This window comes from Heptranchias perlo, chromosome 20 (assembly GCF_035084215.1).
Source record: "Heptranchias perlo isolate sHepPer1 chromosome 20, sHepPer1.hap1, whole genome shotgun sequence".
NCBI lineage: Eukaryota > Metazoa > Chordata > Chondrichthyes > Hexanchiformes > Hexanchidae > Heptranchias > Heptranchias perlo.
In genome coordinates this window covers 51,171,227-51,186,774 of record NC_090344.1, presented here as the reverse complement: position 1 = coordinate 51,186,774, position 15,548 = coordinate 51,171,227, and the positions used below count along the sequence as shown (strand labels likewise).

General features: G+C 39.5%; 1 protein-coding gene across 2 annotated transcripts in view; it reads right to left on the bottom strand.

Moving 5' to 3' along the window:
- Positions 1-982: 982 nt before the first annotated feature.
- Positions 983-15,548, bottom strand: part of LOC137335865 (cytotoxic granule associated RNA binding protein TIA1-like) — a 41,314-nt gene continuing 26,748 nt past the window's right edge. For both annotated transcript variants that reach the window (XM_068001358.1, XM_068001359.1), the window contains 7 exons: positions 14,307-14,382; positions 12,801-12,909; positions 10,977-11,072; positions 9,745-9,829; positions 6,223-6,346; positions 5,188-5,339; positions 983-4,385 (listed from right to left, as the gene is read on the bottom strand). In XM_068001358.1, the coding sequence (XP_067857459.1) occupies positions 4,262-4,385; positions 5,188-5,339; positions 6,223-6,346; positions 9,745-9,829; positions 10,977-11,072; positions 12,801-12,909; positions 14,307-14,382 (766 nt within the window). In that variant the 3' untranslated portion in view covers positions 983-4,261. The remainder of the gene's footprint in view (positions 4,386-5,187; positions 5,340-6,222; positions 6,347-9,744; positions 9,830-10,976; positions 11,073-12,800; positions 12,910-14,306; positions 14,383-15,548) is intronic.

Genomic DNA, 15,548 nt, shown 5'->3' with positions numbered 1-15,548 from the left:
AACACCTTGTATCCAGGAATATTTAGCACCCAGTCCTGCCCTTTTTTGAGCCAGCTCTCTGTTATCGCCATGACATCATATTCCCATGTGGCTATTTGCACCTGCAGCTCACCAACCTTGTTTACAACGCTTCACGTGTTCACGTACATGCACCGCAAACCCGTCTTAGACTTTCTTGTACTCTCTCTTGGTCTGACCCCACCTAATACTTTCTTATTTCTTAGTTTAGGGCTATCCTTCTCTCCTGATCCTGTGTGGCCCTTGTTTCCACTTTCCAATGCTACATCCTGGTGCACATCCCCCTTACAAAAGATTGAAGTTATGAACCAAATGAATCAACTTTTCCGATTAATTACTGAGCCTTGTGAAACATTACTAGTTTATCTCTACCTATATATTGTAAATCAAGAAAATACCGTGGGCTAAGCAGTGAGCAATCTGCATTGCTCCCTCTCATCGTAAAAACTGCTGCACATCAATGTGTGCGTGAAGGTGAAAGTGGTGCATATGGTCTTTAAATGAGGAAGTGTGTTTACGTTATCACATAAAATGTTCAATACTGACCATCAACTACACTTTGCCACTGTGTTTTCTGGTTTCACATTGGAGTTGTATGCAACACTGTGGATTGAAACAGTAGGTAGCACATCATTGGATTGGGGACATTTTCTCTGTTAATGGCACTAGATGAATGCAAGCAGATGTTAAGAAGCTACAACAAAATCGTTGCCTTCAAAAGTATCCCAAACAAGCAATGTAAAAGACAGAATCTTGAGACAATTGAGTGAAATGCACCTCTCCCTTAACAAGGCTCAGTGTGAAATGAAAAAAAGTACATTTAAGCATTCATACAATTCTCATATCAAAGCAAGCAATGACCACTTTTGCCACATTCCTTAAGTACACTTTTTGGTAAGTTTAAAAAAGACAAAACTAAGCAGAAAGGTATCATACATAGCTGTGATTAAGTAGAATAAAGGAGTTCAGTATGATGGCCCAATGACCGTTTTATTTATTGACTGTTAATAACTGCTACAGTTATAATACCAACAAGGCCGTGCAGTTAACAAACCCGAATGCAAGTCAATTGGTCCTTCACAAACCTAGTTCATGTGATTTTTGCCTGGAATAGATTTCCCCTGAGGTGAAGTTTTTTTTTTAAAATGCTGATGCAGTTTAAACAGAAAATAGAAACTCTATCCCTTTTCTTTATGGCCTGTTTAGGCTGCATTTATTTCCCCTCTTCCCAACTTCTCCAGCTGAAAACCCACCCACCCACCCAAGTGTTGCTCACTCCACAGAAGCCTGTAACTACAGGTTAGTCTGCCACCCACTCCTATGACGACTTCAGGGAGACTGTTAGTTGGGAATATTCCACTCCCCCTCTCCCAGAATATAGCATTGAATCTGGGAAAAAGATCCACACAAAGGCAGTTTCATGCCACGACAAAGTATCATCTGCAACTTCTTATTGTACTCTCTCAACTGATGGGAGCATATGTACAAGCAGGAGACTTTTTGGGGGGAGCTGGAGCGAACACATGAAGTTGAAACAAATGCCACCCACCATTTTTGGAAAGACCTCTGTTCAATTTGTTTTTACTGCCTTACCATCCAATCAATTTTTACACAGATGGAGTCAAACTTAAAAGTTCCACATCAAAAAATTAACCAAATGAAAGCATAGCATTAATTGGAATTGACAGTTTCCAAGTGCCAGCCCTTGTAGGTTAACAAAAAGGGATACAGTCTCCAGTGATTTCTAGCTCAGGACTTAAAAACAAAATGATCCAGTAGTTCTGAAAGATTAATCTGCAGTGCATCAGTCCACTCCAAAAAAAAAACAATTTACTTGAACTCCTGGGACTGTGCCAACCATTTATGCATTTTGGTAACTAAATGCAGTATCTATTATGAAAGAAAACCTTGCCAAATAATCCAATGAAAAATATATTAACCCATTTTAAAATGGGTTAAATGTGCATATAGTGTATCTGGCAAGAATCTGCACACAAGTCATCTTAGAGTAAGTCACAGATGGCCCACATTCTATTTCGTTCAACCAGTACACAGGTGAGTTGTCAAGCTAACAGAATTTAAAAAAAGAAAAACATTTTCACATTTGATTTACTGCTGCAACCACAAGTATTGTACAGAAGAGGATCAGAATGACCAGATCCTGTGTGTACAGCACACTAACCATGCCTGCACCAACAGGCTTAATGACAAGTCAGTTGTCTCAATTTTGTCAATTAAAAATGTTCTAAATCAGTTGGATTGGCACAGCCCTAATTGACCCTTTGATCCAGAAGCCCAGGCAAACATGACAATCACATTAAGACGATATTGAAGAAAGCTTGTGAGGTTAGCAGTCTTCCCGATTTCCTGACTACGGAAAAGAATCTCAGCTGGAAGGACTTCCAAGATATTGTGTTGTCTGGGAGACAATTGGTGGGAAAACAGGAATTTTCCCCAATAATCCTGGGAAAGAGCATTTTAAAACCAATGTACAACTGATATGCAATAAAATACATTTACAGTACCCCTTATGCATATGCAGCCAATATTGCGAGCATAGATGATCATTTACACTAGAAAACTACTACATTCTGGACACCCTCTGAAGAGACACGTCAAGAGATCTTGTTTTTTAAAATTCTTTTTTTTGAGGTGCTCCAAATAGCGGCTTAGCCAAGAACAGACAAAACGTATCAACTGTGGCAGATGGGCTCGCTGCATGGTTCGGGCATCCCCTGCCCAGAGAACAGAACCATCTGGTTAAGAAGCCAGTGCTGCGACTGCCATATCACTGACAGTGTTTAAATTTTGTCCCCCCCTCTCTCCAAATTACCATTCGTGTCTGCAGGCTGTTACTTCGGTTTGAGATGCACAACGATCCCCAACAATAAACTGCAGCCTTCTTAAGACACTGCTGCGTCAACTTCCTGAAGTGTTTACGAGCCAACACTCAAGTCAGTAGTCAACTACGACAGTGAACTTGATTCCTACCATCAGCCTCTTGAAATCATCAAAAACACTCAAACAAAACACAAAGCCAAAAGTAGAGTTCGACCAAAAAAAAGAGTTGCCATGTGTTAATGGTGGAGGTTGCGTATATTTTAATAACCTTTACATGCAAATTGCATATTCTGGCAAAACAGATAATGTCCCCTTAAATCTGAGTGCATCAGGATTTGCTCTGCCCCCCACCCCCCCAAATAGATTTTGACACAAATAGTGCCAGTTTTATTTTGCCAGTAGTTACATTTATGTTTTATATAAAAAATGAAAATGTGTATTAATTTTAAAATGGAAACCCAACTTCAGATTTTGGGAGCAAGCAGATACCCTGAACGGCCTTACTATTAATAGTTATGCTTCACCTGCGCATCTGGAAATTTCAGTTTTTAAACTAGTTCCTGAGGATAATGCTCTGCAGTGCCTAGGACAACTCCACAGTTATTTGCACTGCTAAGATCAGGGAACTGCCCTCCCCAGAAGATGATGTGCTTCAGATGACACTGGGAGAGCAGCCACAATCCAAGTCAACGCTCAGAAGTGCTTTCTCTACAACATCACTAAGTGTTCACTTGGTTTCTTTAATGAAATGATTAAAATACTACTTCAAAATGACAAAAAGAACACAGAAATAAACATTTTACTATAGTATTTCACTGCTTTAAACTATGTGGTGTACATGCTGAGAGCTCAAGGGACTCTACATTTTTCCATGTTCTGAAGGAACAATGTTTTTTTGAACAACCTCCTACATTTACAAGTATGGCCTTGTACAATAGAAATGTGGAAACATAGGACTATTAAATTTTACAGTTTGAAATCAAATTTGTGGAATGCAAAACTAAACTGCCCAGTATCTGTATAGAAACACGGCATCTAATATTGTGCAATTCTTCTGCCTCATTTTATAAAAGTGGCAGCATTACTTAGAAATCCCTGCTTTTGGTTATTCTCTCCAATGGCCGTAGGAAATGAATTTTAATTTTTTCCCCCCGAAATATCTCAAAGAAAACTGGACACAAAAATTGGCAGACATCCAGCATCTTATACAGAAGCTTGGATGAGACGAATTTCCATGATTTCTAAAATGAATTGTTTTCCTTTTAAATTAAATACAATGCAGTTGACATCTTTCATTGATCTGGCTTTGAAAAAAAAAACATCTTTAAGTAAACAAAGGCTTGACGTGTCCGCTGTGGCAGGAAACCACTGGCTATAGGTAGGAAGAGAGAGTCCTTTCTGCTCACTGGGTTTGGTAGCCTGCCATGCCAAAACCTGCTTGGTTGGCTATCACACTGGGACTTTGACCTTGTGCAGGCTGAACTCCATAGTTAGCACCCATCCATGCGGCAGTGGACGGTGTCTGACTGCAAGAGAAAAACAAAGAGCAAAAAGAGCATTAGAGTGAGATGTAATACAAAATGAGTGGGTTTATGTATTGAATAAAAAAACCAGAAACAGGAGGGACAAGTCTTCCCCATCCCTCCCCCAAGACAGCTCAAAAGTGTGGATGTATATATATTGAAGTTTAAACCAAGAGCGCTCAATTTTTCAAAATGCTTATACCATCACCAGTTAATTGTAATGTAAGCTGTAGCAATCATTCAACCAGTTGTTTCAAGTGGACAAGTATGAAATCAAACAGGGCCTAGTTTTTTTCCAGAATGATCACTGTGCTTCCGTGCACATCTTATTAAAAAATGTTTCTCTTGCTGGTGCTGAGAGACATTGGTGCATTTTTGATGATGCAAAATTTAGGAGTGTGTTTGGGAGGGAGGCGTTAACTTGTATAATGAGAACACCAAACAGAATGGTAAATTCTTCACACTGGTCATTTAAGGCTCTGATTTGGTTTTGTTTCAAATCCTCGACTCTTTACATCATCTTTAGACTCTCCACATCAATGCATCAGTTGCCAGTGCCCCAGAGGCCACCACTGGAAGCATGAGAGCAGTCACAGCCAAAGCCAGGAACTCAGACACATACCCATCTCTGCAGTGGGGTAAATGCGACACTTGTACTCTGCCACCAACTCAGCATTAATTTTCCTCACAAAAAAAGCCAACTCCTAAAATCTACTCACTTTTAGTGCTGTTAATAGCAAGGGTTGATATAGCACCCTCCAATACATGTTAATAAATACAGAAAAAATAAAAAGTATCGCCTTACTCCATTCTGAATCCTTGTTGGTTCCAAGCTTGCCCATAAACTCCATATGGTGGCATTTGCCAGCCATTGGGCATATACTGGCCGAATTGTTGAGTATTTCCATACCACTGACCAAACTGACTCCAAGGCTGAGCATAGCCCATCTGATTTTGCTGAAAAACAAAAAAGGGAAGGGGGAGAAGTACGACGATGAACAAATTTAAGAAAAAATATTAAGAGCTTTACAAAACAGCTTATGTTTCTAATAAAATTCCTAGAGCATGCATTAGGCTACAGGACACTGTCAGATTTGCCCTGAGGCACCCTAGAACATGTTTTCCACAATTTCTACCCTGCCCCAATCTTAAATCATCAGGGTTAATTCCACAGTATACTATTCCCATTCAAGTTGCCTCTAACTGCACCCTACCAGACCGCTGAACCCAGGCTATGGGTAGCTCCATGGAAAGCGGTGCTCCATAGATCAGCGAATAAAAAAAAAACGATTTCAGTCCATGTGCTAAAACAAACACTATTACAGTAATTATGCTACTCAAATCTCGTGCATGATTAAAATAAACAAAGTAATGCTTCATCTTCCTTTCCCCATTTTCCCTACTTCAGTTCTATTTTCAACACTAAGTTTTACTTTCAGACTTATTTGCTCCCTGATCAGTTGAACACCAGCTCCAAATACAAAGTTGTCAGATGCTCAAGCCTCGAGGCATCGGACACTGATCTGACTGTATGACTGAAGCAACCAGTTCAATCTGTCAATGCTTTTTTGAATGAAGCACTGGCTGCTTGATAAGATAACTCAGAGCCCAGTGAAAGGGCGCTGCCCAAAACAAGTTCTTGTCAGTACCTTGAGTTAATAGAAAACATCACATTTTAAGAAAGCGTAACATTTAACTTGGTTGATTCTTGTCTCCCAAATTATAAACATATGCAAATAGAAACAGCATCATGAACTATTAGAGATGGTTACTCAATTTCTGCCAGATACTAATTTGCTCAAGACATTTGAAACAGTACAGAAATGTGATTTCAACTTACCTGTTGAAATTGGCCCATTCCGTCAGGTGTTTCTTTGCCCCAATAGCATTTCACAATGTGTCCTTCTATGGTGGTTCCATTGACTGAGACAATGGCATGTGCAGCACTTTCATGTGATGAAAAGCTAGAAGAACAAAAAAAAATTTCATATCGAGTAAGACTGACATTCCACCTTCCATGTTGCAACAATTACTGATTGTGTTTTACACCAAGGAGGCATGGTGTCAGTGACATGTCTCTAGAATACAGAGTATAAAACTACCAACAAGGGGCTGAAAGCAGATTTTGTATTTGCTTGACACATAACTGTCCAACACTGGGTGCCTGACCAGCTTTTACGATGCTTCAGAGAGATGTGATAGTGCACTTCACAAATATAAGTATTTCTTTTTAGCTTTCCCTCCTGCTTTTTGACAAATCATCCTGCTGCTAACCCTGAGTTAAATCATCACTCTCACTCATTCATTCCCGGTTCCATTTGGGTTTTCTCAAGAGCCAGCTTTAGGGCACCTAGAAAACCCACAGCTGTGGAGGGCCCCCGACGCAGAAAGGGTCCTCAAACTGCTGGTAAAAGCTGGATGGACATTCAGTGTTGGGCAGAGAAATGCCAAACAAACACTGTTATTTTTTAACCGTCAAACATGATAGAGACCAACTCCTCAAACTGCAAGTTACGTTGTTAAATCTGCTTCGATATCTGCACGTGCTGGTTATAAAGCAATGCCGACAATGAGTTGCTCAGACTGTGACACACAATATACTTAACTAAAACCTTGTCAGTGTAAAAAGCTCGGTTTAAAATTTATTATACTGGATCACTATGCGACGGTTACATATACGAGCTGTTTCGAGAATTGCTTGTTACTATTTATAGAATTTTATTTCTAAAATACTTCGACTAATGCATTAACTGTTAATGATGAGATTCCTATGTGGTATGCAAGGATGAGTGATTGTGTTTATCTGTTTTTGGTACGGGAGAGTCAGATTATTACTGTTTCTTATAATCACTAATACATTCAAGAAAAGATCTGAATGGTGAAGAGTGTTTCTGATCTAAACATGTTTCCACGTATGACATAAGCAAAACATGTATGTTTGGATGCAGTTATGCACAGTGAATATTCATTCTAAGGCATAAACTCTTTTTGTCACACTTGTATTTAATTTGCATGGAGGTAATTCACTGAAGTTGGGCTGGGGTTATAAATTAAACCCTCTGAACGCCATGAGACACCACAACCCCAGATGGCTAAAAATGGTCCCTTCTTCACACTCACACTGTGCAATTCACCATTTCCTGGAGGATCACACAATGAAATATGCAGAAAGTATTTTCCGGGAACTGAAAAGGAAATTGTGCAGCCAAAGCAATGACCGTCACTGGTGCAAAAATATAGAAAATTCAGCAACAGAAAACAAACCACTTACAGAAGGTGAATAGTTCTTGTACAATAGAGCTTGTACAAACAAACCAGCAATATGATTAGTAACCATTGCAACAATAGTCATACTTCCAAACTGCACTTTTTCTCCTTCCTGTAAATTTAGCCACTACAGCTGTAATATTAACATAATTTCATAATGGCCGTAACCCCTTTTCCATTGACCAATTTAACGGTCACAGGTAACTAAATCATCGCTGCATTACTTCATCACATCCTGCACCCCTAATGAGGTAAAATGTAGCGAAGGTTTTGCAATTATGTTATTGAAGTAAGCCTAGCTCTTCACAGCCAATGTCAAAAGCGTCCTTTCAGCACTGTCTGAAGCAAACTCATGATCCAGTGGTCTCAACATACTGGGTCCCATCCAGCATCTGTATCACATCCATTCTATAAAAAGGAATCTACATCAAACAGTCAACACATTCACAAAGTCTTGCAATTAACAGAGCAGTTCTCAGTGGAACAGGGAAGTCTGTTCCCATCACAGTGAGGTCCCAAAAAATAAATGTGTACCATTAGTAACACAGGGTCCATGCAGCTGAAGTGCTTTACGTGGTCATGAACTGCATAAATGCCACACCTGCGTACATCAATCGACACAAGAATTCCAACAGTGCATTGAAAAACAGAAGATCGGAGCTTTTGCATGTGAAAGTTTTATTTTATAGCTGTGAAGAAACCCCGAGCACTGTGCCATATGGGCATACGTGCAACACACGAGTGCGGAGGAGAATACAAAACTAAACTGGATTTGAATGTTCACTAATCATAGCTTATTAAAATGTTAATACTGCGAGAACGGTGCACCGAGATTTCAACATTTTTTTTTGGAAGTGATCAATCCACCAAAAACATTTTCCATTTTGTTAGCGAGACCATGGAGCAACCCTCTTATGACAGCTACTTCCTTCCAAGCTCAGTTTCATACAAGATTGAGGTCACATAAATAAAAAAAAAACATTAACAAAACATGCATTCAGTGCAGTGTCTAATGAATCAGTGAATATTTAAAGTGATTGGCAAAAGAACCAAAGACGAGAGGAGGACTAACACTTTATTTTTTTTAAACACAGCGAGCAGTTATGATCTGAAATACGCTGCCTGAAAAGGTGGTGGAAGCAGATTCAATCATGGCTTTCAAAAAGGAATTGGATAAATATTTGAAGGGAAAAAATTTGCAGGACTTCAGGGAAAGAGCACAGGAATGGGACTAACTGAATTGCTGTAACAAAGCTGGCATGGGCTTGATGGACTGAATGGCCTCCTTCTGTGCTGTAACCATTCTATGATTCTATGAACATATTTGGACAAGATGCAAATTTGTTTGACTGCATAACATTCCAGACCAATAAAAGCTTCCGCATTTGTTTTGAACATGGAAAAGAGGAGGGAGATGAGATTTGCTGGATTAGGGAGTCCCAGGCGGCCATTTTGTTTTTGTAAAAGCAATTTTTCTTTTTTCAAATAACAATTACATCAGTGTCCCATTTTAACTTTCATTAAAATTGTGTCTTTTCAAAGGCATTTCTATTCCTCAAATAGATCTGCAAAATAAATGTCACCCCAGAAGGTTGGAGTCAGTCCCCACTCTGTATTTCAGCACATAATTCAAGCTGACACTTGAATGCAGTACTGAGGGAGTGCCACATTGTCATAGGTGCCATCCTTCACCTTAGATGTTTCACACTCAGGCCCAGTTTGTCTGTTCAGGAGGACAATAAAGATGCCATGGCATTATTCAAATAAGACCAGGGAGTTCTGTGTCCTGGTCATTCTTCCCTCAACCAACATTAACTGGTCTCACTCAAAAATAAATCTCACTGTTTGTGGTTGCTTGCTATACTCATACTGACTGATATGGTTGCTGACACAGCAACAGTGACTCCACTTCAAAGTAATTCATTGCATATGAAGCACTCTGGGAGGGTGTGAGAGACATGGTAACATGCAATATGAAAGAAAATTTGTTATTTCTCTTTCTTACCAGCCATTCGATCTTAGTTATTTAGGAAAATTTCAAATCAACTTGGTGCTAACTATTCCAAATGCTAATTATTCAAAGCCTGAAACATACCGTACAAATGAATACCCTTTCTCAGGAAACACTCTGATCTCCATAATCTGTCCAAAGGGCGAAAAAGTCTGGCGCATAAGTTGCTCTAAGAGAAGAAAAACATTAATTTGAAATGTAATACTCAACCGAGATTTCTGCAATACATTAAGGGTTTAATGAAAGTAGTGTACATCAAATATACTTGCTATACTGACATGGACATAGGCCACCCCAATGTATATTGTAAAAGTTATGGTAGATACACAACAGTTTAAGTGTTTGCTGTTAAAACAGAACAGTAACATTATTTGGAACTTACTGTTGAATTTTGAAATTTTCACTCAAGCGGGAATTAAGGTTTACCGCTTTAGGGCGCAATGAAGGCAATTTTTTTTTAAGCAACCGATCATTTACATCAGTCATAGCAGAAAATTCAGATGAAGGATAGTGTAGTTTAAGGCAGATGATCTTCAAGATCTGGATAACAGTGGGTTAGAAAATAACCTTTCACCTCATGAGACTCCAGCTTGAATCACCAGCTCAGACTGATGGGATGCAAGTTTTCTATGTATGTTTTCTTTGAGAGTCCACCACTAAATGAGTTCGGGCAGTCCTCTATGGGCCATCTGGACATCAATTGATTTAGCAAAAGTCGGTGGAAGGTAACAATCACTGAAAAAGCAGTGGCTGATGACAGCATCCTTTTCTGTAGGGTTGCTATTTGAAAATTCAAACTTTATTCCAGGTGCTTCAATCAATTTCGTAAAACGTATTGTTACTGCTAGTAGAGGACAAGTATAAAGGTGATTAATAGCATTTCAAGGGAACGGGACCAATTAAGTGGGTGGATTGAGCAACAGGTGTATTTTAATGCTGATACATGTAAGGCAGTGCACAAAATAAATTTGCACGTGTACATATTGATGGGATGCACATTATATTGTGGAGCAATTTTCACTTTTGTTGGAGAATATAAATGACAACTTTTTTTTTGTTTTTAGGATGTAGACAATGCTAGCACGACTACAGTTATTGCCCATTTGTAGTTTTCTTAAGGTGGTGGTGATGGGCCTACTCATTGAACCACTGCAGTCCTTGTGGATGTGTGAAGTGCGAATCATTTGCCAACATGAAACATCTCATCAAGCAGTTTCCATGACACAGTTTTGCAGGTGATCTTTCTAAGTCACGCTACAGTTTCTCCCCACAACAGCTACACAGATAAAACTCAAATCTCAGATATTAAATATTACCTGTAAGTCCAACCGCTATGCCACCACAATAGACAGTACAGTTGCTGGGACTGGACTGATTGACAACTTCCTCATAGGACAGCTGTTTGGTATTTGCTGCAAAGGGAAAAATGCAAAGATCAAAATAAAGAGCTACAATCACAGATGGCTGAACGTTTCAAATTGATGTGTGTCTGTTTTTCTGACATTCACAAAATAAGCCTGCAAAGGAGGACACTTGGAATTTCACACATATTGCCATGATAATTTACTTAACCCAAGAAATGATGTGACCTATGATTCCCCAAAAAATATTGGTCACATTAAACAAAATTCATATCCAACATGGTTTGCTTCTTCCAAATCCAACATGTTGAAACTTTGGGATTGGATTATGCATCCTTCAGGGAGCACCTGAAAAGGTAGCATTGTAAGGATGGAGTTATGCTGCTGCTACTTTCACATCTTTGCTCAGCAATTTTAGCAGTATATAAGCACCAGCTTAATTCCAGAATCAGGTTCCAATCTGACTGAAGCTAAACAAAATTGGACCCTCTCAGCGACGCTGTCTCATACCACTTCAGCTTGAGACCACGTAGCATAGTTCCAGTGTAGTGTGAAGCCAGGTTTAAAACATGATACACCAGACTTATTACTAAATGTAAAAAAAAAGTTTCAGTTTGCCTCCCTCCCCGTAGGACCACACTCAATCACCAGCCAAAATGGTAGACCGTGACCTGTCTTCAGGTTTCTGCAGTACCATAACCAGTCATCGAGAAGCAACCTGATTCGACTTGGTTTCTGCTGTTAACCAAGCTGAGAAAGAGAATAGCGTGGAGAATTTTGAATGTGAACCACATTCTAATACCTGTCCTGTCATAAAGTATAAATAACACTTAAGTTGTCAATTTTCTCTCTGCACTTCGCGAAGGACTGACTCCTTACTGGGATACAGGTCCACAGGTGGCCTGTCTGGTATCTCATCCAAGTTGTGAGTATTTGTATGTGGGCCTTCAGGGTAAGTGTCAACTGCAAGGCTCACCACAACTGAGTCAGATCTCGTCCTCACCCACACATACTTCTAGCAGGGGTCATTGGATTGGAAACAGAAAGACTGGCCAATTTTCCCTTCCCTAACCTATGACCATTCAGGTCAAATTTTCTGCCACAAGCACCATCACAGATGAGATCAGCTAGCTTAGCACAAATAAGGGATTAAATCTCGAGGGCTCTTGGTCTAGATGGTTCAGTTACTTAATGGATAAGCTTGAAGGAAGGTCCACATTTATACAGTGCCTTATCAAATGTCTCAAACATCTTAAAGCTCTTCACATATAATGAATGCAATGACTGTTACTGGGCAAACGAGACAGCCATTTTGAGTACAGGATCCCGGAGACAGCAATGAGATAAATGACTTTAAATCCGATTTTTTGCTGGTGTTGTTTGAGGAAGGACATTCACCAAGCAGCAGGGAAATAATCTGCCTTTCATCAACTAGTGCCATGGGATTATTAAGAACCACCAGAATAAATAAGCAGGGCCTCAGTTTAATGTCACATCCGTAGGACAATACCTCTAACTATGCAGCACTGCACTAGAATGTCAATCTGGTTTAAGCACTCTAGTCCTGGAATGTGGTTTGAACCACAGCCTTCTGGATCAGATGAAAGAGTGCTACCAACTGAGCCAAGCTGCACCATCAGGGCAGTCCGACCATTTAATTTTTTTTTAAAAACACATCCTTGACTGTAAAACTCCTTTTAAACTTATACTTTCTAACCTTGTATGAAATACCACCATCTGCTGTTACTGTATCTGCAACATGGTGCTCACTGAACTTACGCTCTGATGTACTCTTTGGGGCAGGAGGCTTGCGGGTTGCCCAATTTGTTCTGATCTGCCTTCCTCCAAGCCACTGCCCGCCCATCTGTTGAATGGCATTTTCAGCATCCTAAGGTTTAAAGTAATAAAACGGAAACAAATCTTCAGTAACCAGATGAAATAACCGAAATGTTTACTAACAAACAATATAAATGATGTGGAGATGCCGGTGAAGGACTGGGGTGGACAAATGTAAGGAGTCTTACAACATCAGGTTACAGTCCAACAGCTTTATTTGAAATCACAAGCTTTCGGAGCTTTCCTCCTTCGTCAGGACGGCCTCAACCGGGATTTGGGTTCATGTCACGCTACATGTAACCCCACCAGCGAAAAAAAGTTATCTGTTTTTAATGCATCTGGTCATTGTCTCTCTCTGCCTTTCGGGTGTCTCTTTCTCTCTCTCTCTGTGTCTTTGTGTTCTGACCACTTGTGTATTCAGTAGTCTTGGATGTAATGTTTCTCTGTCTGAACACCATCCACTCCTTTGATTGCTTTGATTATATCTCTGCTGAGGTGTGATAACAGGCAGTTGGAAAGATTATCTGTAATCACCAGGCATTGTTCTCTGATTATATATGCTGTGCCTTTATAGAACCCTACACTCACCTGACGAAGGAGGAAAGCTCCGAAAGCTTGTGATTTCAAATAAAGCTGTTGGACTATAACCTGGTGTTGTAAGACTCCTTATGTTATACAATATAAAAAGGTAATGAGTTTTTAGCAATGGAAATCAGTAGACGGTCCCAGTAAAACTTCAACCACCTGACAAGGTCCTGCTTCTCTAATTCCTCCACTACATTTCCCTGCACTATGCACCAACCCCCAGCCAAGAGAATGGCCCACTTTGCTATCACAAGTCTCTTCCCATACAGGTCATCAGACCAAATCTAGTCTCCTTTCTTCCTGTACGGAAGGTGTTTTGCCACTGCTCTGCAGAGCCAGTAAGAACAAGGACCTTTATAGCAATTTACTGCAATAAAAGTCCCAATGTGATTCATAGGGGTGAAAAAATACATAATCGGACAGTGAACATTGGTGAGAGGGATACTGAAAGCAAGATCAAAGAGTTAGTTTTAAGGAGACGTTTGAAGGAAAGGAGAGAGGTGACAAGAGTTTAGGCCGAGCACGCCAGAGTTTTGGGCTAAAACTGCTGAAGGCTCTCCCATCGAAGGTCGATCCAGATGGGGTACTGAAGGAGGCCAGAGGTGGACTGTTGGAAGAAAGTTGTACAGATAGGGAGGGGCGAGGACCAATAATACACATATGCACATTCAAGATGCCATTGCAGGAAGAACGAACTAATTTTATGGTAGTTCGTATGCGTATGGGATTCAGACACACAGGTTTCTGTTGTTTCCGCAGAAAAACCGAACATTTGGAATTTGTGAAAGTGTTAACCAGCTGACAAAGTGAATGTTCTCATTTGCGTGTGGTAAATTTATCAAATATGGACACTCACTTACTTACCCACTTATTGTAGAAAGACACAAAGCCATACCCTTTGGATTTTCCAGTTGCCAAATCTTTGACCACTCTAGCATCACTGGAAACAAATAAATAAGACACGATGAATAAACACATTTCTTGCTGGAGTAAGCCTACCGTAGAGAATAAAAGACAGGAACCACACACACACTGCTTATTGTCAAGTCAACACGTCTCACCTTTGATAAAGGGACCACTTATTGCAAGAGCGCCATATTCTACAAAGCACCTTTCTCCCTCTCCACTACAAAATGTACTACGTCTTCATCTGCTAGTTTACTACATCTTGATCTGCTAATTCAGTTATAACAGCATTGTTAACTTTAATGTGGTAAACATGCAAACTGTAGCTGAGCTGGCTAATGTTCTTACAGAAGTTTTTTCTCTTTTTAAAAGCTATTCAAATAGTTTGTAAGTTCATTCATTTAAAAAAAAAGTTAAAACGTCTGCTAGGCATGGTCAAAGCAGCTATTCCTACTTGTATGAATCACCAGGCCAAATCAAAAAGAAAAAAAAACATTGTAGATTGCAAGATTAATTGAATGGCTTTCCTTAACCATGCACATTACTTAGTACTTGTTGCCAACAAGTTTTCTACCTATTCTTAAAAATACAGTATATGAAATAGAAAAAAAAACTAGAAAAATAAAAAATAGGAATTAAAAGGCATACATCGCCTGTTAACAATTCTTTTAGTTTCTCGGTAGGGTGAATTCGTTACCCCCTTTTTGGACTGTGGGCAGCTGTAAATTTTGAGAAATTGAGATTTTCAGAAACGGTTGCAATATTCAGAAAGTGAAAACACTAATAAGACACTGTACTTCCAAAAGTGTTAACAGAACTACGCAGACTAGCATAAATATACGAAAAGTGCATTATATACAGACAGGATCAGATCACTAAAGAATCGATCGAGAACTACTTTAAGCACAATAGAAAAAAAACAAAGTCAATTATATCTGTATACAAAGACAAAAGGAAATAAGAAATCTACAACTGAGTGAACGATTATCCACTGTGACAGTCCCTTGCAGTTAGCCATGGAAATCCTGTCCATTCTTCAGAGACATTCTGTAAAATAACCAGAGCCCTATTATTTGAAATTGATTCAGAACCCAACTATGGTGTATCTTCCTTCCCCCAATTATGTGGATTGTCTAGTATAAAATGTTTCTTAGGCAATTTGTTAACTCAAAAATAATTCTGAAAATATGCTTTTAAAAA